Raw genomic sequence first — 20,716 nt, 5'->3', positions numbered from 1 at the left:
TTATCATACGTGGCTCCAGCCCGCGGCCGCAATGATGATAATCATGATGGGATTGCAATGGCCTATTAATCTAGGGAGAAAGATTTACGTAATGCTAGCCGTGGGGGCAGACATTGTACCTTCTGCATGAATCATCATTAGTGGGGGTGCATCCGAGCGTATGCAAAAATTTCCACTCTGCGGCAGTTACTTTGTCGGGTTCAAAATTCAAAGCGCAAACATTGTGCAACATAAAACCTCCAACATCAATCGAACACCCGAACCGTCGGGGAGCTACAACCCACCCAAAGGGAAGCAATCTTCTCCAGTAAGCAAACTGCAAAAAAAAAAAAAAAAAAACGAAAAATCAATATTTGTTCTCGTCATTTGGTAGGCCCGTCACAACCGGCAAACAAACTACAACTTTGTTGTTGGGCGACAGTAACAACTTTCAGCAACAAAGTTGCAAGTCCTGTCGGGTAGTTGAGCTTCATGACTGTTTGCTCGCTCTCCCGTGTGCGCTCTCTGACCTCCTGGTTCCTTTCCGGCGATGTAGTCGGTGGTTTGGTCACAAGCAAACGGCTTTTACTGAATTTTTGAGGTTAAGGTATCCAAACTGTCGTCGGGATCGTGCTATCTTGTCGTACGTCGATTTCAAACACTTTGTACAACTTTAGCCGATGAGAAATTTAGTCTGAGGCCGAAGTCGTTTTGTCACACTTGCATGCAAGTCTACTGATAACATTTTTTTTAGAAACACGGCACTAAGGCAGCCAAGTCCAACCACATTTCGGAAAATTGAGCAGAACGTTCAGCCAAACAAAACATGTTAAATATTGCTAACATTGCGTGCTCAATTTTTTTTCTTATTGAAGGTCTAACATGAAAGAGTGTGTATTAATCGTTACTTTGGTAAGTTTTCATTTTTAATAGTGTTCTTGTGTGCTAAAAAAAATTTGAAAATAATTTACAAAGCTATTTACTAATCTAAACCATTCAAGTAGTACTCAAACGCACTTCAAATGTTTCACGATGGGTTTTCGGTACTTTAGCTTTTTATGACACACTTTAAACTGGAAATATGAATCCACTTTATTTTTTACGCATTACAAACACGAGAATTCTTCAAGTTGGTTTGAATATGATTTTTTCTTTTTAGATCAACAAACGGTTTGAATTTAGACATATTAAAACGATTCTATTATTGTGTCTAGTGTGTCTATCTTGTGAATTTCCAGGACAAAATTTACGGGATTTAATTCATACTTTGTCCCGGGAATTCCGAAAATTGACAAAAATAATTAAATTTTTGTCTGGAAATTGTGATTTGGTTGTGGGAATTTGTGAACAGTTGAATATATAGTAATCGATAAGATAACTAAAGCCTTGAAATTTGTATTCGGCATATAGAGCAATTCTCTGAGATTTCGGTCAATCGATTTTTTCTGTATTTTTTAATCCAGCTGAAACTTTTTTAGTGCCTTCGGTATGCCCAAAAAACCATTTTACATCATTAGTTTGTCCATATAATTTTCCATACAAATTTGGCAGCTGTCCATACAAAAGTGATATGTGAAAATTCAAAAATCTGTATCTTATGAATGAATTTTTTGATCGATTTGGTGTCTTCGGCAAAGTTGTAGGCATGGATATGGCCTACACTGAAAAAATTATATACGGTAAAACAAATTTTGGTGACTTTTAATTTCACTTTTTGGCACTAAAACTTGATTTGCAAAAAAAATATTTTTAATTTTTTTATTTTTTGATATGTTTTAGAGGACATCAAATGCCACCTTTTCAGAAATTTCCAGGATGGGCAAAAAATCTTTGACCGAGTTATTATTTTTTGAATCAATACAATTTTTTTCAAAAAATCGAAATATTGGTGGCAATTTTTTTCCATTTCATTTTTCGATGTAAAATTGAATTTTCAATCAAAAAGTACTGAAGTGAAATTTTGATAAAGTGCGCCGTTTTTAAGCTATAGCCATTTTTATGTAACTCCTTTTTAAAACAGTCGCAGTTATTGATTTCTAAAAAATAGTGCCCATGTTTGCCCATCTTTGAAATTTTTTTTTTTTGAAAAGCTGAGAAAATTGTCTATATTATTTGGACTTTGTTGTTACGACCCTTAGTTGCTGAGATATTACCATGCAAAGGGTTAAAAACAAGAAAATTGATGTTTTCTAAGTCTCACCCAAACAACCCACCATTTTCTAATGTCGATATCTCAGCAACTAATGGTCCGATTTACAATGTTAAAACATGAAACATTCGTAAAATTTTCCGATCTTTTTGAAAAAAATATTTTCATACATTTAAATCAAGACTTCCATTTCAAAAAAACCAAACATTCAATATTACGCCCTTTTGATATGTTAATCTTGATTAAATTTTTTTGAATATATTTTTTTCGAAAAGATCAGAAAATTTCACGAAATTGTTTGATCGATTTGGTGTCTTCGGCAAAGTTGTAGGTATGGATATGGACTATACTGAAAAAAATGATACACGGTAAAAAAAATCCATGACACATCCATAGATATAATGGTGGAAAGTGATAACGTTTAGATTTTTGTTTGGCTTTTTAAATGATGAAAAAGTTTTTTTTTGCTTGAATTTTTAATGTTTTCCAGAAGATATTTCTAGATTATTCAGATTTTGGATTGTAAAGAGACCAAACTTATCCAATGGTTCGATGTTATCAAGAATGTTATCAATGGATGTGACAATAACTCGAAATCGATGAAAATGCATATGGGACATTTATGCGATCAGGGGCAGGATAGTGCGTCCAATTTTCAGGGTTTTGAATTTCCCAGAGAATTGGATTTTTTCTTACGATAAAGTTGTTTAATAAACCTTAAGTTAAATAAAATAGACAATTTAAAAACAATTGATGAAAAAAGCTCTAAGAGTTTCTGTGATGGGTAAAAAGTCTTTTTAGTGTTATCCAGTGCATTGAAATAAAAAATAATAATCATATGCAATATTCAAACCGTGGAATTTTCAAAACATAGATTTTACGTTAATATATTGAGTATTTTCTAAAGCATTTAACTAAAATAAATTAAAAACATTTGACATAACTGAGATTTAAAGGCAATGACAAAAAATCTAAAGCACATAAAAAAAGATGTTTGGGACCCATAGAAAAATATTTTTTTGTGACATTCCAAAAAAAATCTTCCATACTTGGATATTTTGAAAACTAATGACAGAACAGGTGTAAAATGCATTTTAAAATACTTTTTATCATTCAAATGTTAATAATATGGCCTGTTAGACCGGGGCAAACATTTACTTCCCCATCCGACGGAAGGCGTGGTCAGACAAATCTCTTCTCGCAAAATGCCACCGGGACCGTCTGGGATCGAACCCAAGCCGACTGGGTGAGAGGCAACCACGCTTACCCCTACACCACGGTTCCGGATTAAACGATTTTTGAATATTTAGATAGCATGGTATGCTTCAAAAAATCAGAGATCAAAATTTCTATAAATCATATCTAGCAAAATAAAACAAACAGCAAAAACTCTTGAGAATTGCTCCTAACAAAAATGTCACATTTTAAAAATGAATGTTCCTAAATGTATTACAAATTAAACTTCTAAAATTGTTTAATCATTTCCCCCTCAGAATAAAAAAAAACCTAAATAAAAATTCTCCAATTCCTAATTTTAAACAAATTCTCACCTCTACCTAAACGTTCCGTACCATTTGACACACCCACGGCATTTTCCGCCAGCTCTACCAATTGGCATGCCTCGTATAATTAAACCAGCAAAGCCAATAAAAGTAAGCTGATGTGTCTGAACACATTGTATTGCCAACCGATCCCGGCGGCGTCGTCGTCGTCGTTTGTTTGTTATTAGAGCTCGACTGGGCAAACAAAATAGTTATGACTCTCGTCGTCGAACAGCCCGTCATCACTCGCGACGAACCCCTCCTACCCCTAGCAACGGAAGTGGTGTTCCCGAGGGAGAGCTGGCCAAGGGAAGTGGGGGGAGCTAACCTTGAACGAGTGCATCTACCTCGCGGTTGCATTTGCGTTTGTGTTGGAAAATACATTTGCTGATATTCTAAAATAGTGACTCTCTAGTGCAGGCCGTGCTTAGTCGCGTTCCTGCAAATTGTTTAGATAGTCACCCACCCATAAACAGCTGACGGTAGGGTGGGGCTGAATCATGTTGAATTTCGAAGGAAACGAGTTCTAAAAAATTTCATATCGGATATCGGATATTATCATATCTTAGACTAACAACTTTTCTTTGCAATTTTTATGTCGATAAATTATTTAAAAAATATTTTCTTATTTTGTTGCACAATTTTGACACAGAAATATGCATGACTTTTCTTCACAGAACAAAATCAAAATTTTAGAAAAAATGTGAATGTGAAAATTTAATTTAAAAAACGAATAAAAACAATAGTTGAATGCTACAAACCCACCCTGAGCGCCAACGATGAGTCTCGTGCAATTTTTAAGCCTTTGAATCGCGAGAGTGTGATAATAGGTGTTTGTGTGTGGGTTTGTTTGATCACTACCGAGAGAGTGGCGCGTTACAATGTATTTCGGCAGCTGGGTTTGAGTTCGATTTGGTATATTTGTAGTGGGCAAGTGCACACACGTAAACGTTGGCATGGTGTGACACTGTTCGAAAGACGATCCGTTTAGAGTTGCAATATAACGAAATAAAAGGAAAAGTAAGGTAAGAAGATTCCCAGCTGATATAGAATTTATATTGCAGTTGTAAGATGGCGAGTAGTTTCTGTAACAAGCAGAGTTTACGAAGTCTGAACCGAAAAAAACGGGCAAAATAATGGGGAAATCTGACAGCTACTTTGCTCAACATAATGAGCAAAATTGTATTCAAAATTATGTATTTTAGCTTTTTATACATTTAAGCTTTACGAAATATTCAATTGAGAATTTCTAAGGTCAGTCCCGAAGAAATATTGAAATATTTGTTTTTCGATCTGGCACTCAAAAAAATCTGGTATTGCGAGATTTTTTTTCTTTTTCTGTATTTTTTTTTCCAATTTTGGAAAACACCCACCCAACCTGTTGAATTTGTCCAGCGAAATGTTTGTTTCCCCACTTGAAGATAAGTGTCAAACATTAAAAAAGTATCACAAAGTAAAGCTAATTCAATAAAAAAAAACTTCGGCACCCAGGGAAGAAATCACAGGTACCTTCATCTGGGGCGAATCGGGACTACAGTCTGAATAGGGACAGCAGTGTTATGAACACTTCAAAGTTTTAAATTTGGAAATGGATGTACAAATTTTGTTAATCTCAGTCTGCTCTTTCCAAAACCAACAAAAAAAAATCAAAATATTGTGCTAACATAGTTAAAACTGCTGTCCCAATTCGCCCCATGTGTCCCAATTCCCATTTGACGGTATGGCATTTTTCTCCGAAACGGCATTTTTTAAAGCAATTTTCTTAAAAGATTTTGATTAGGTTCAAACTTTGTAATTTGAGATATGTTAGAATCAAAATTAACCTTTTGAAATGGCTAAACTAACTTATTTTGGAAATTCAACTTTCAGTGATAATGAGTCAAAATATGCTGGATCCTTTTTGAAAAAAAACTAGTGATGCTTAATGGAGTTTTTCGACAAAATTTTATCGAAAAAAAACTTCAAAGTTTGGAAAAAAATGGGATATTCTACAGAAAATCTATTTTTTGCAATCCCACTGTGAAACTGACAACTTTTCCTGACCTTCCGGAGAAACAAAACGGCCTACTTTTTATTATCAAAAATAACAGATTTGAAAATCGATTCTTTTTAATACCAGTGCTGAAAAGTTGAACTTTTCAAAACTTGTATCAAAAGGTAACATTTTTCAATATTGTTTTGTTTTGAACAGTGGATTTACTTAACACATGAATGTTTGACATAAAATTCCATTCAAAAAGCGTTTTTTGCAATTCCGTCGTGAAACTATTTACTTTTTCTGTCATTCTTGAAAGACGAAATAGCCTACTTTTCTGTACCAATCATAACAGAATCGAATAGCAACACTTTTCAAAATAAATGCTGAAAAGTTCTACTTTTCAGCACTGAAATGGGTGCTGAAAAGTTGAACTTTTCAGCACTTGTTTCGAAATGTAACACTTTTCATTTTTTTTGTTTTAAACGATTTATTGGCGAAACACATGGAAATTTGACTTAAAATTTCACTCAATGGGTGTTTTTCGGAATTGCAAAAAAAGTTGTATGGAACTCGTTGCAAAACTTGATTTTTTCAGCACTCGTCGTATTTATCCAACTCGGTGAACCTCGTTCGATAAATGTACGACTCGTGCTGAAAAAATCCTCTTTTTGCAACTTGTTGCATAAACTACTATTTCGGAATTTCAAAAAATGTTGTCAGCAAGTCGTTGCAAAACATGACTTTTTCAGTTCTTCAAAAAGCTGAAGAACATTTTCAGTTTTTAAAATTGTGTGAGCGCGTCGCTCAAAACTCCGAAGATAAAAATCATTTTATTGAAAAATTGAATACTATTGAAATTTAATTTTTCAATCGTTTATCTTTGTTCTCAAAAAATAAAACATTTTAAATATACGAAAACGATCAGAGGGATTGTTAGGACCGTTCTGTTCTACTGGTCAACTTTCAATATTTTATTTTACTAAAAATAAAATGCTAGTAATTTGTTTTTAATATTTCATGGTATTGTTCACTTTGGGTAGCAACGCGCATGAAATTTCTTATCTTTGTACAGCATACGTGTCATAAGATAGCACACAAGCGACACAAAATTTAACAGAAAGTCATTGTTCCTTTTTATGTTTCTTTTGAGAGCAGCTTCACAAAGTAGAGTGATTTCAAATCATGTAAAACTGATGTGCTTATATTTTGTGTAGGTAGGTGAATTATTTTATCTTGTAAATTCATTCAAAGCTTCGTAAAATAAAAGAAAACTAGCCAGATTCGATTTGAAAATTTAATTTAATTTTTATTTGTTTTTTAATCTTTTCAAAATCATCAATAGCGATTGATTCGTGATTGAGTAAAATTAAATGACTCATCTAATTTGTTTTGGATACCATAATTTCCTTAATTTCAAGTATTTATTATCAAAAATTCTTGATCCATTCATGAATTCTTACTAATTGATGTTTCTGTTTCCAAGTGATCAAAGCAAATATTAATCAAGAAACATCCAGTGCAATCTGTTTTTGGAGGATTTTTCGTACACATGTGCTGGTGATAAACAAATCTGGAAATATCAAGAAAGTTTCATCAGCCAGTTTTGTTTCGTTCGAGTCAACTAATTATCAGGGCTCCAAATCAGACATAAAAAAATATGAAGAACCAACACATTCATCACACTTCTCGTCTTAGTACTTGTTGTACTACTAACCTCTCTCCCATACTAAACAACCATCCTTAGTCCAAGAGAGTAAGAACGCACACACTACAGCGAAGCCGGCCTCCTCCACCATCTGCTGCTGGGTTTGATGGTTTGAGTAAACCCAGCAGTTTTCGTTCGCCGATAGGGAAAGCTATAAAAGTGGGATCATATGTTTTGCCGGGCGACAGTGTGTCTGAAACTGGGCCGGCTATCACTTCACAGCTGAGTCAATATTACAGGGAAAGCAATGTACGACTGCCTACTGCAAGGTGGCGTCTCCCGGTCATTTTCGGGTCTGACCATTTCCGATGAACCAACGGAAGACTGTACGTTGAATCTGGTGCTGGGCATGATCACAATGACTAATCGCTGGATCTTCTCGTTCTTTTTTCTGCAGGTCTGAGCTCCCGGCAGGACACAGCCTCGCCCACGGACACGGCCTGTTCGTCGGAATCGCCGGCCTTCCTGGGGCCGGTCTCGCACCTGCTGGCGTACGACCAGAACAGTTCCGAGGAGGAGCTGGAGGTGATCAACGGTGGTGCTGCCTCGGTAGTGGACAGTGAAACCGATGGCGATGGAGGAGGTGGTGGCGGCGGCGGCGGAGGAGGAAGCGGTGGCGGTAGCGTGATTGGCCTGGACTGTGCCGGTGGCGTTAGCGTCACCGGAAGTAGTGAAAGTGTACACCGTGCGGGCGGTTTGCTGATGTCACTGGCCGACGTCGGCGGGTTCCAGAACGTGTGCGACGACGAGCTGGACGACTGTGCGGAGGAACTGTGCCTAGCGACGTCTTCGGCGGCATCGGCAGCCGGGCGGTTGAGGCCACTGACGGTTACACCGACGCAGCTGGCAGCGGCTGGCGCGGCGCCCAAGCGGTGTAGTTCGAACAATTTGCTGGAGAAGCGCAAACGTTCGCTGGCGCACAGTTCGGATGATGAGGTAAGGACAGTGCTTATTTTAGCTTGAACTGAAAAAAGTGGAAATATTTCTCTTTTTGAACATTTTTGCTGTAAATCTCATTTGTATCAACACATCTTTGACTAATATTCAAGTTATTTTTAATATTTTCGTTTAAAACGCTAAGCGAACTCAATATTCAAACAAACAATTTCCTCCAATAATCGCCATCCCTCACTCACAGGTCCGCCATCTGCTGGAGAATCAGCACCAACAGCACTACCACCAGCCACACCATCACCAGCACCACCACCCACACCAGCCGCCCCAGCTGATGTCGGCCCCGGTGAACTTTCGCACGTCGCCACCCCTGGAAGCGTTGAAGCCCCATCGCGGCCACATCATCCAGCGCTCGACGACGCCGCTCATCCTGACGGACAGTGGCCGCGGCCTCGAGCACATCCGGATATCGTCGTCCTCGTCAATTTCATCGACGACCTCATCGCTATCGTCCCTGGGTGGTGGCGGCGGCGGCGGCGGTGGGGCCATGTACGGAGTCCTCGGCGGAGGCCTGCCCACCTGTGATAGCCCAGCGACAGTCAACAGCAGCCATCATCACCAGCAGCACCATCAACAGCATCATCAAACTAGTAACAATCTAGCACTGTTAAGTACAACAAGCGGCATGGGCCAGGACATGGCCGTAGCAACCAATAGCGCGATGGAGATCAGCCGGTCCGTTAGTCCGCCGGCCAAGGTGTTCCACTGTGCGGTTTCACCGCGGCGGAGACAGCCCTCGCGGCAGCAGCGGCTACAGCGGCCGCACAGGCCCTGTTTAGATTTCGATAAGATGCAGCAAGTGAGTATCTACCGGTTCGACGCGATACCCAACTCGCGGCTGCGCAAGTGCGTTGCGATTTAATAGTTTGTTAGTTAGGTAGACACTGTTATTTTCAATTTATTTTTATTAGGTGCATTTCAAATGATTTCAATCTATGACGATGATAATGAATTAGTAACTATTGTTGACAAATAAATTTCAAACCACTTGTTTATGATTTAACTTTTTGTTCATGACTCCCTGAAATCTTCTTTCCACGAATTATGTTATTTCAAGTTCTAAACCCTTCTAAACTAGAGATCGTTCCCTAATAGCAAACAAGCTGAACAGAAATTCTTATAACCTTGTCTGGCTGTTGTTGAACAAGGTGGCTCCTGGGCTCTGTATCGAAGTAACGGTTTGGTCAGGATCAAAACATCAATGACGATATCTTCTCACAACCTTTGTTAGATGGGGGGTCCATACTTCTTTGCTGGTAAGAGGCACAGACGGATGCTCCGAATAATTGTCATTATATAAACGGTGACATTGTTGGACGCCATCACGGTGATTTTTCCGCAAAGACCACTCCAAGAACCTTGGAATTCTTCCAGGTTTCAATCCCATCAATTGTTCACTATAGTTTGTTAGCTCCACACTGCCGTTCTACGCATAATTGTCCCATGTTCAAAATTTACGTGTTTTTCTTATAGTACACACCAAACTAAACTCAAAAATGTTATAAAATCAAAATCGTCCGAAACTGACATGGGACAATTATGCGTAGAACGGCAGCACAGTATTTACAAATTCCACCAGTTTGTTCTCAATCCTTGCTACAACTGTCGCGATGCTCATTCTTGTAGTAAAGTGAAATGACAAGCCAAATCTCAAATAGTCCGCCCTTTCTCTCTCAACTTTTATTTCTCTCTGTACTTCCCCAAATATTTTACCATTTTAGCTGTAAAATATCGGCCAATATCACTGCTCGAAGCGAATCTCTGAACAGGACGGGATTCGGACGAGGCTGCTTGGCTCGGAACTGAGAAATAAAATACTTTCTTTGCAATTTTGATTAAACTGGACTGTGTAAATGCCCTGTACAGGGTGACCACTCAAATTCCATTTTCAAATTCCCGACTTTTTCCCGACTTTTTTCCAGCCTTTTCCAGAATGTTCAAATAATATGCATTTCTTATCTTAAGAATGATTTCAAACAAAAAACTTTCTATAAGAAAAGTCAATATTAACCACCGAAAAAAAAATCTCAATGAATTAAATAAAAAAATCCAAATATAGGCATTTATTGAAAATACAGAAACTAATAAAGAAAACTTCAAAAATGTAATTTCATTATTATGATTCAGAGTAGAAACACAATTAGTCTTTGAAAAATTATCGAAAGTTCAACAATACTTGTAACTTCCATAGTATTTTTTAAATTGGCAAACGTATAGTTTTTGATATGTTTTGTCACTTCATCATCATTTTAAATCAAAAAAATGATTAGAACGTAATTGCTGTTATAATTCATTCAAAGGATTTAGAAAAATGTCAAGGAATTCATAAAAGAAAATGTTTTTGCCAAGTTCCCTTTTTCATTATGTAATTTTTGATATTGATTTTTTTAATCAATGTTAATTTTTTAGTGGTCAGTATTTAAATGTTTTTTTTTTTTCAATGAAAATTCAGTTTGATATGATTTTATGTTTTCCCACTTATTTTAAGCAACTGTTTGAAGAGACATTTTTTTTAAATAATTATGCAAGAACTCAAAATTTCTTGGATTTATTTTTTTTTTGCAATTTCAATATTTTCTTTATGTTTTCAAAACGTAAAAATCTTTTTCAATTTTGGATTTTATTCGATATTTAAGTTTTCCGCAAACTGAAAATCAAGCTTTATCTATGGTAGGTAATTTACCCATACTCACAAAAAAAAATTCAAGGGCAACATTTGGAAAAAAACACATTTTCAATTACTTAATGAATTTAGTTAAACAGTTACAAATATTTACCCAAAAATAAAACTATTGCCAACCTCAAGTTCGAATCCTGTTTCAAATAATCAATTATGTGACAAAATGGAATAGAATCATAATTCTAAGCTGACCATTACGCTCTATTTTTATATTAGTTTTTCATCAACTATACCTCTTGTTTTGTGAACAAAAATTAAAAGCGATCATTTGATTCACAAAAAAATATTATGAAAATCTGTGTCAAAGACTCCAATATTCATAAAGATTTTAAAGGTCTTGAACAGCTTTTCCATACTCAAATATATTGAAATAGTGAAAATAACCTTAAATTTAAAGTAAGTTACTAAAGCAGAAATGAGTGAATTCAATTTGAAAATTGTACAAAATATTACAAAATTTATTCAAGAGTTAAAAAAGCTCAGAATTCCCGACTTTTCCCGACTTTTTGACATAAAATCATAAATTCCCGACTTTTTCCCGATTTTTGGCAGATTTTGACGAATTCCCGACTTATTCCCGACTTTCCCGATTTCCCGACTTGTTATTTGACATAACAATTCTACCTCCGGAAAATCGTAATCTTGGAAGAGCTTGTTTTGGATTCTAATTATTGCATTGGTAGATAAGATAACAGCTGACTGCATGACCTCCCTTTTACTTGTACAAAACGTTAGTTTTCCAGACGGTGTACTTTGTCTCGAAATGTGCACTGCACAACCGGGAGTTCTCGCTAACATTTTGCTCCGAACCGACGGAACCGACTTCGCTAAACTCCACCCACTTCTGACGCAGCCCTTTATATCCCGGAAACTTCATTTTCATTTCTAAGTTTGTCCTTGAACCAATCACTTCTATTTCACGTGTTGATTTACTTTAAATTTCCCCACTAATCAATTCCATCTCTTCCCAATTTTAGCTCAAGGCGCGCTCGGTGACCACCTGGCGACACAGTAACGAACACTCGGGCGAGCTGTCCGTCTTTTGTTGGTGATGATGAGCGACCGGCTCAAAACGACGGAAGTCGTCCTGCTGCTGCTGCTGCTGCTGCTTCGGCAACACCACCAACGACGACGACGACGACCGCACCGTTTGGCGGCCACGCGTAATGATCAACAACAAAAACAAAGCTCTATTTTATTATCTCAACAACAACCGTTTCAAAATCATTACAACCGTACTACTATTAATTTGTTTTTACACGAAATCTTTGCTGTTGACGAGACGTTTTGTTTGTACTCCCAATAATGAAAAACATATCCCAGTTTATGTTTGGGCCGAGTAGAGCAAGAAGGGCGCGCGGTGTAGGCACCACGATACGATAGGAGTTTAGAAACAGAAATCTGATTTTTTTTTGTGAAGAACGAGACGCACAGCTTTGTTGTGCCAACATTGCTGGATCTGATCCAGTGCCGTGAACTACTTGAATTGCAGGTTGCGTTGGAAGCAAGCGAGATAAAGGAAAATAAGGGATTTGGTTGCAATTTTCGTGCGCGTACGAAGCGAACCTTGTTATTGATGTGTGAGAAAGTTACACGCGAGTTCTATTAGTTATTTTATTACTTATTACCTTTCAAAGCAATTTTGTGATTTTAATATTTAGTAGTGTTCTTAAGTTCATCCTTGGTCTCTTACAATGATACAATACACATTAATAGATACAGCTAACGAATGAAAACGAGGTGGGAGACAGCGAAAACGTACAATTAATTTTAAAAATCGAGTTGGTAAACGACATCTAAAAGTGAGCAAATTGTGAGAAAAAGTGCAGTGAGGCCCTCGAACGAATATCTTCTAAATGGAAAAGGTCAAAACTCAGAGTGAAAAGTCAAGAGCGATTGCTTTTTTTTGAAAATCGTCCTCGAATTGCAATCGCTGCTAGTTTAAGTTGTAGCTCTATCTCTCAGGGATTTAAACGTGCTTATTCAGGCATGAGCTCGGTTCAACCGATACTCTTATACAAGCCGCGAGGATCGATTTCGTTCGGTGTTCAAGGGTTTGCAGACAAGCTCATAGTTGGACTTGGCGTGAGATTTAATTCCGTAAAAGCAACGCAAAATTCTCAACAATGTCCAGAACTCACGTCAAATCCAAGACTTACGCGATATTTTGCAGCCGAAGCAATCTAAAACAAGCGGCTAGGGCTCGAGGATGGTGAAGAAGCAACAATGTTACACTTAACAACCGTATTCTGCCACTAATGTACAAGCACACTCACATTAACAACAAAATAGTAACAACAAAAATAACTGCCGTAATATCCATTCTGTCATTAACTGAACCATTTAACCAATTAGAACGACGATGGTCGAATATGTGATGGTAAATTTTGAGCATAATTTTCAAATCAACTCGGCATGACGAATAACACGTTGTTCGATTAATGACAGAAGCAATAAGGTGTATTAAAAACTAAGATCTAGAATACACGCGAAGAACTAATATTTCGAGATCAAATGGATCTGTACAGTAAAGGTCAACATAATTTGTGAGTTAATCTCTTTGATAAAAAAATGGCGATTGATTGCAATCTGGATAATCTTTCCATTGAAACATCCATTGCTGCAGAGCTCCATTTGAATTGGCAATATCGCAGACATACACTATCGACTCGATTTAAACCCGTAAACTACAGAATAAACGTTTCTAGACATTTGAACACGCAAAACAAAACGACAAACAATAAACAATTATTATAATTGCAGTATATTTTACCGAATTACAAATTAAAAATTTAAACACGCAAATCATAGCCGACAGTAGCCATAAACAATTTACCATAAGTCTTTGGATCGCGTAACAGTCAGAATGTCAAGTAAAACATAAAGTGTCCATCTTTGATTAACTAGAGCACGTGCGAGCAGATCTTACTAGGTGTGATTAACAATTTATTATAAATACGAGATACAACCAACATCACCATTTCTAAGCTGTTTGATTTGCCACTCAGTTCTCTACCACGAAAAGAAAGAAGCATTCGTTTTTGCCATCATTCAGAGGAAACCTCCCACTCCAAAGCTGTTATCTCCGGGGGTCTTCCGTGCGCTCCAGGGAACCTTTGCTTGGAACCCCCTTCCACACGCGAAACTTTGAGGGGCTGTGATATTTTGGGCCAACGGACCAACCCGGGGTTGTCTGTGATTATTAGCGGCTTTGGAGGGGAACTTCCACGACATCCTCCTCTCCCAACACCACCACGTGTGAGTTTTTCTCCTCCCAAATTATTATGTTCAAAGGTTGATGAAAACATGTATAAAAATTAAAAGCTCAAACTTGACAAAGGTTTAGCTAACCGAGCTGGCGCAGATAAAGAGAGAGCGTGGGCGAAATAAAAGACTAAACGATTTTTTAATTCTTAAGAACTACTCGATGAAGAGACGATTGATTGTGGTTCAGCGAAGGAGAACACACGTACACATACATTTACAAATAAAATCATGATTTTTTAAAATAAACCACAACGGCGACAAGGATTAACATTTTCGATATTCACACTGAATAAATCAACAAGTAGATGGCTTAATCTTGATGGCGAAGAGAGGACGAACCAGGAAGAGCAGCGACATTCTTGATAGTAAACTAAGGAGAAACGATTGCTTTTAGTATTGGAAACTATGATAAACACACAAATTATTAATATTGTACTAGTAGAGAACCCGACATAAAATCTAAGAATAAAATCTACACACAACAACAAAACAATTTTCTGTGGAACAAATCAAATAATGATTAGCGAGAGGGACAAGGTCGACGACGTAAAAAAAGCCTGACACACAAACATACACACTGACACAAACAAACCAACTCACATGAAACTAAAGAAAACTTTGATGTTGTCTCAATTGAAATTGGATTACGAGAAATCTTCAAAAATGAAGTAAAAGAGAAAAACAAAAATCTTAATAAGACATTGCAAATCACACAAACTCAAACACACACCCCTACAACACACACAAAACGATTGAAAATCATTGGATTGTGAGAATTGATGGATCTTAACACAGTGTACCGAACATGTCACGTCACGGAGAGCAGGTGGGAAATAGAAATGAGAGTGGTGACGAGGATAAAAATCATATGATGAACTTTGACATGAATGAACTTTGTAGCAAGCATAATGATGATATTTTTTACGTTAACTTTTGTTTTCATTCATTAGATACAAGAAAAAACAAAAAATGAATTATTATTGATTAAACCAATTGAAAATAAAAAAAAATACAAATAATGTCTGATTCATTTTACTTTAAATATGATAATTCACAGCCGAACTATTTTTTTATGTGTATAACACAGAAAACTACACGTGTTAGTTATCAACGCTATTCAGTTTTTGAAAAAAAATAATGAGAAAATCTTGCTACACTCACAGCAAACAAATGTATGAAAATCTGTCAATTGATTTGAATTTTGTTCTTCAAAAATTTGAAAAAATCTCCTTTAAAGTTTTTTTTTGTGAAATAACCATAAACTCTTTAAAAACTTGTCACTTGCTAGATAGCTACACCGTTCTACATATTCTCTAAATTCACTCAAAAACAAACAGCGCGAGTGGTTGTTGCGTGAGTTGAATAACTGCTTTGAAGCACTGCTCAATAATAAAACGGTAAGCGTTGCTTTTTACGGTGTTCGGGTTTTGCACTATTTTCCAAGACACTTTTCCTAGTGGTAAGTACTTGAAGTACCTCCCAAGACACCAACCGTCGGTGCTGTCATCTGTTGGTGGTAAGGATGTAACTTTTCTAACGCTAACGGTTCAATTATATTCGAGTTAGAATTTTCAATTCAGACGATAATGTCCAACAGGTCGTTTAAAAACACTCCTGAGTTCTTATTGGAATATTCGGTACACAGAAAAATAATAGATTGTGATAGTCATAAGGAAATGGTGGCAGATTTTGTGTAAAAAAATGTGTGTTCACATTTTTACACATTTTTAGGTAAAATTACTCAAAAAAGAGGTAATAGCCAGCCAATCAAATTTTCAACACTCCAATTTTTTGTTTGCTGTGTACAAATACAAAACGCAAAACTCCTTTTCCTTCTAAAATATATGCATTTTGCTGAGTCAGTGGTACTTCTGAGGAGTCGGAGCCGGAAACGACAAATTCTAGAAACTCGTTGCAAACTCGACTTTTTCAACACTTGTCATATTTATTCAACTCGGCAGACCGTTTTTTTTAGATTTTTTTGTCTTATTTTTTATTGTAAAGCTCATGTTTTAAGTTTTTTAGTCTTATTTTTGATTTTACAGGTTAAGTTTTCAGTATTTCTTAAGTGATTCAGAATTTTTAAATTCATGATAATGTTGAAATATTAAAACAAAATTTATTTTATAATTCACCATTCAAGATAAACTAAAATCAAGCCGCAGAACTCAAATTTGATGTATATAAAACGTGATATAAAATGAAAATTTTTCTTTTCTGAAAACTTAATTAAATTATAAACTCATAAAAAATAAAACATGTAATTTGCAAGTGTCTGTTATTGAAAGGTATTGAAAAAAAACTGGAATATTCGAGCATACTAAAACCATTTAATTATTATGAAGGAAAGGAAGAATATAAATAAGTTAAAAACCTGTAAAATTCTGATGGATAAATTAATTTTCAGCCTAAAAAAAGTTATTTATATTTGCATTACTGTTAATATTTGCATTAATGTAAATATTTGTGAACAGTGAATATAAATTCCTTAAATCGGTAGTCACAAATTTATTTGAAAAGAACATTCACATTTTTGTCATCAAAAGATTTCAATACATTACAGTTAAAAGTACAATATTCATCACGCTAATAATCTTCAATTTCGTTTCCCTCGGTTGTGGTCTCCATGTCATCCAAATCATTAACCGTAAACTGGGTAAAGTTCTTGGACATCTGCAGCACCTTCAGCTTATCGATCAGCGTCTTCACCTCGAACGCCACACCATCCTCGTAGTAGAACGCATTGATCAGCAACGCGTCCCAGTCGATCTTGGGCAGCATCTCCTTCAGCACGTTCCGGGTGTAGTTGAAGAGCTGCTTCGAGTCCAGGCGGGTGGTCTCTGCCGGACGGAAGTTAAGGTACAGGTTCTTGCTGATTTGGGTGACGTTGTTGCAGTGCTGGAACACGTCGTACACGATCGTTTCCAGCGCGTTGACCTCTTCTTCCAGGGTGGCGATCCTTTCGGCGGAACTTCCCGAAGTGGGGCGCGATTGGGGTGGACACTTTGCTTGCTGGGACAGAATGCGGCTCTCTGAAAAGTTGGAAGGAGTTGATCACTTGAGCATCTGGTACGTCTCAAAAGCGTCTTACCTGCAACATAGAACTCGTTGCTTCGCATGATGTACGCGGAACCGTTGACCTTCTGCTTGATAGCGTTGTACATTAGATGATCGCCACCTCGGACGATCGCGTCGTCACTCCGCAGAACGTACTTCCCGTACGTGAGCTCCGTCGTGTTCAGGCAGATGTCACAAACCGCCTCGTCATCGATCAAATGGCGCTGGTTGAGGAATATCTCGATCCCGAAGCCAGCCATCCCCGACCGGTGGGGGTACCAAACCATCAACCCCTTCGGGTAGTAGATCTCGATGTGCACCCCGGTGTCCCGTTTGGTCTTCCGGTGGTGGGAGCGGCGACCTCCCTCGGCCGAGCTCAGACAAAGCCCCACCAACAAAAGACCCACCAGACAAAATCCGACCGGTTTCATTTTGCTAATCTTCTTCCTGCTCTTATCAAAGTTAGATTACTTGACCAAAATTAACGTGATCACGACGCGTCCGACTGCAAATTAGAACTGAGCGTTGAAGACTGAGATCACGGATTGAAATATATATTCCAGTAGCTCTTGAGAGGAGTTTGTTCGTACGATCAATACAAAGAGAACCCAGGCGAGATCCTCTCGAATGATCGGGAATTCACCGTTCGGTTTGTTCGCAAACAACGTTATCATCGGCTGGGCTGAAGAAGTGTGCGTTCAGTTTGATGAATTCCTTGCGGGTTCTTGGAACTGAGTAATCTCGGTGTGTTTTTCAAAGTTTGGCTACAGAATGAGTCAGGCAGTGAACATAAATGCGTTGAAGAAATATTCAAATATTATTTAACTTGTTCGTCAACTCAAGTACACTCAAACCCCGATGGTTTGACACCAACTGTTGTCAAACAAACGGGGTCACTTTTTAGTGCACCCCATAGAGCTATCTAAGCCCGATCTCACGCACACTAGCTTACCATTTGTTTTTGCTGGCGGGTACAAATTTTAACCTAAAAACCCTTCGTGTACAAACACGCAATACATGCGCACGTAGATAACTCTATTTACACGGTGTTCACGCACACTATCAAACGTTTGTTTTGATAGTGTGCGTAAGCGCCGTGTAAAAAGTGACAGTTCATCACTTTTTAGTTTGACTTTGACCAACCAACGGGGTACAAACTAAAAAAGTGTCAAACGAAAAAGTGACCAACCACCGGGGGTTGAGTGTAAGATAATAAAATGACATCAAATTTTTTAAATCAATTTTATCGTTTGATAAACGTACGAATTGTGGTCTTTTTGAAACTTTGATAGGGGAAATATACCCATTTTAATCACACTAAGCCGTTCGACCAATTCTCATCACTTTTGCCGTTTCTGCTATAAAATCAACATTTTCAGATGTTTCAACAACGGAGAGTTGCTTGCTCACTTATATTTGAGCTATTTATTACCTTGGAACAGTCAAAAACACTTTATATAAGCTGTAATTTATGATCAAAGTGCTGATAGGCCGATAATAGAAATAGGCTGAGAAAGGGTATAGTTCTCCTAATTGTCGTTTAATGTGTGAAATTCAGTTATCTTAAAATCAATTTCTGTTCCATCAGACTGTTGAAATGTAATTTGAATTTACTAAAGTTAGTCCTGAGATTATTTCGTTAGTTCATTTGTTCGCTCAATAATTAAAAAACAGGTTCTCAATTGTTGTTCATATTTTATTTCAAAAACAAACGAAAAGAAGTGAAGCACTCCTCACGACCTCCAATTTTAACACAAACCATTTACAGCTTGTTTTCGCCGGAACTGGAAAACATTTTAAATTAATAAACGAATAAAACCATAAATTAACGCACACGAACTCGCTCTAAGGGCGTAAACACATTAGTACGTGTTCAAATGAGGAAACGTAATTGCACCGAAAAAGCAAAGCATTTTCCCAATTTTATGAAATTACGTTTTATTTTGGTTTTGCCGATCATGTTTTCGCACCGAAATTCTGCGAAAAATCCATTTCTACTTTCAGCTTTTCTAGACAAGTTTGAAGGACAGTAGAGAAGTCAAAGACTGAGTGAACGAAGCAGCGTGAAATTTCTGACTCTGATGTTCTTCGCAGGGTGAAGAAAAATTACTTTATGGCACCCCTGTTTCTGCAAAAATGCATGAAGAAACCGAGTTCTTGTCCTGCTGGAACTCTATAGATAAGGAGAAAATTGGAAAAAAATGTTTTAAACCTTCAAGGTCACCCGAACCTCTCCAGCACCGGGCTTGCCAACGTTAATGATTTGTTTTCATTGTAAACCTATAAAAACATTAGAGCCCCCATAATGACCAACCAATTCCTCTGAAGCATAACACATTCGGCCCTCGCAATAGGCGAAAACCTGCTGCTTGTCGTAATGGCCACATTCCGACCATTCGGTTCCGCAAGTGTCCCTGAGATGGCCGGTTTTATGGTTTCCGAAGGACGAAGCCCCGGTTCTGGTTCCTCCGAAGAATCGATTTCGGGCACCGTCGGAATCCTGGCCAAAACCCGGCCGGATTCGTTTCACCCCCGGGTTCCGGGATCATGATCACAGTTCGCGCACCCCGCGGGTTGAGGTGGCAGCCGCAGCCAAAAAGAGGGCCTTTTCTAGGGGTCCGTTACGAGAGCGCGATATGCGTACGGCGGGGGGTGGGGTAACAATGCACTGCCGGGCGGGATTGTAATGGGAAAACGTTGGCGAGCGCAGCTGGAAGCTCGCGTACACAATACTCCCAATTTTTCGATGCCTCGCGGAATGGGGTGCTTACATTTGGAAACTCACTTTTTATTAACTTTATTTTGACATTAATTCACAGAAAAAAAAAAATAAAAATTGCAGTATTGATGTGCAGTATTGTTTGATTTTTATCTGATAATTAGTATTTTTTCAACATTATAACTTTAATCCATTCATTCAGAATATTTTACGTAAAATTTCACATTAAAAATTGAACATTGTTTATGCGCCTTTTGTTTACTGAGACGATAATTAGGAATACAGTCCAGACTCGATTAAGCTATATTATCAGAAGTTTTTTATTTGGCGTCCCTTAAAAATTTACTAAAATTTTGATAAATTTATTGATCCATGCTTCAAGAAGTTTTAATATCATAACTGCAACTGAAGTCATAACAGTTTTTTTAACTATGTAAGTTGATATTTAAAAAAAAACTATTCATCTCGAAATATTTGTTCTTAATATTATTGAATTTGCAAATAATATTTGATAACGTTTTTATGACAATCATGTTTGTGATATTTTGTTTTAAGTATTCATACAATGTCTTTTTAAGGTGAAGCCGTTGATTATTTTCGATGAAAATTGATCATCACTCTAAAATTCTCTGCATCGTAATCTGGGACGAATCGGGACTACAGTCTGAATAGGGACAGCAGTTTTTA

The 20,716-nt window shown here is 37.4% G+C and overlaps 2 protein-coding genes across 4 annotated transcripts in view; one reads left to right on the top strand and one right to left on the bottom strand.

Moving 5' to 3' along the window:
* Window positions 1–15,269, top strand: part of LOC119767270 (one cut domain family member 2) — a 58,144-nt gene extending 42,875 nt beyond the window's left edge. For 2 of the 3 annotated variants that reach the window (XM_038255530.1, XM_038255532.1), the window contains 3 exons: window positions 7,750–8,288; window positions 8,491–9,105; window positions 11,964–15,269. In XM_038255530.1, coding sequence (XP_038111458.1) covers window positions 7,750–8,288; window positions 8,491–9,105; window positions 11,964–12,038 — 1,229 coding nt within the window. In that variant the 3' untranslated portion in view covers window positions 12,039–15,269. Of the gene's footprint in view, window positions 1–7,524; window positions 7,679–7,749; window positions 8,289–8,490; window positions 9,106–11,963 lie in introns of those variants that run through there. The other variant, XM_038255533.1, reaches the window with a different exon arrangement.
* A 1,464-nt stretch (window positions 15,270–16,733) lies between these two features.
* LOC119767870 lies at window positions 16,734–17,856 on the bottom strand. Its single transcript, XM_038257621.1, has 2 exons — window positions 17,345–17,856; window positions 16,734–17,285 (listed from the first exon to the last, which is right to left on the bottom strand). Exons 1-2 carry the CDS (start codon window positions 17,739–17,741, stop codon window positions 16,840–16,842), a joined length of 843 nt encoding a protein of 280 aa, XP_038113549.1. The 5' UTR covers window positions 17,742–17,856; the 3' UTR covers window positions 16,734–16,839.
* Window positions 17,857–20,716: the final 2,860 nt, after the last annotated feature.

This window comes from Culex quinquefasciatus, chromosome 2, assembly GCF_015732765.1.
Source record: "Culex quinquefasciatus strain JHB chromosome 2, VPISU_Cqui_1.0_pri_paternal, whole genome shotgun sequence".
In the NCBI taxonomy this organism is placed as follows: Eukaryota; Metazoa; Arthropoda; class Insecta; order Diptera; family Culicidae; genus Culex; species Culex quinquefasciatus.
This window is presented reverse-complemented; position numbering and strand designations above follow the sequence as displayed.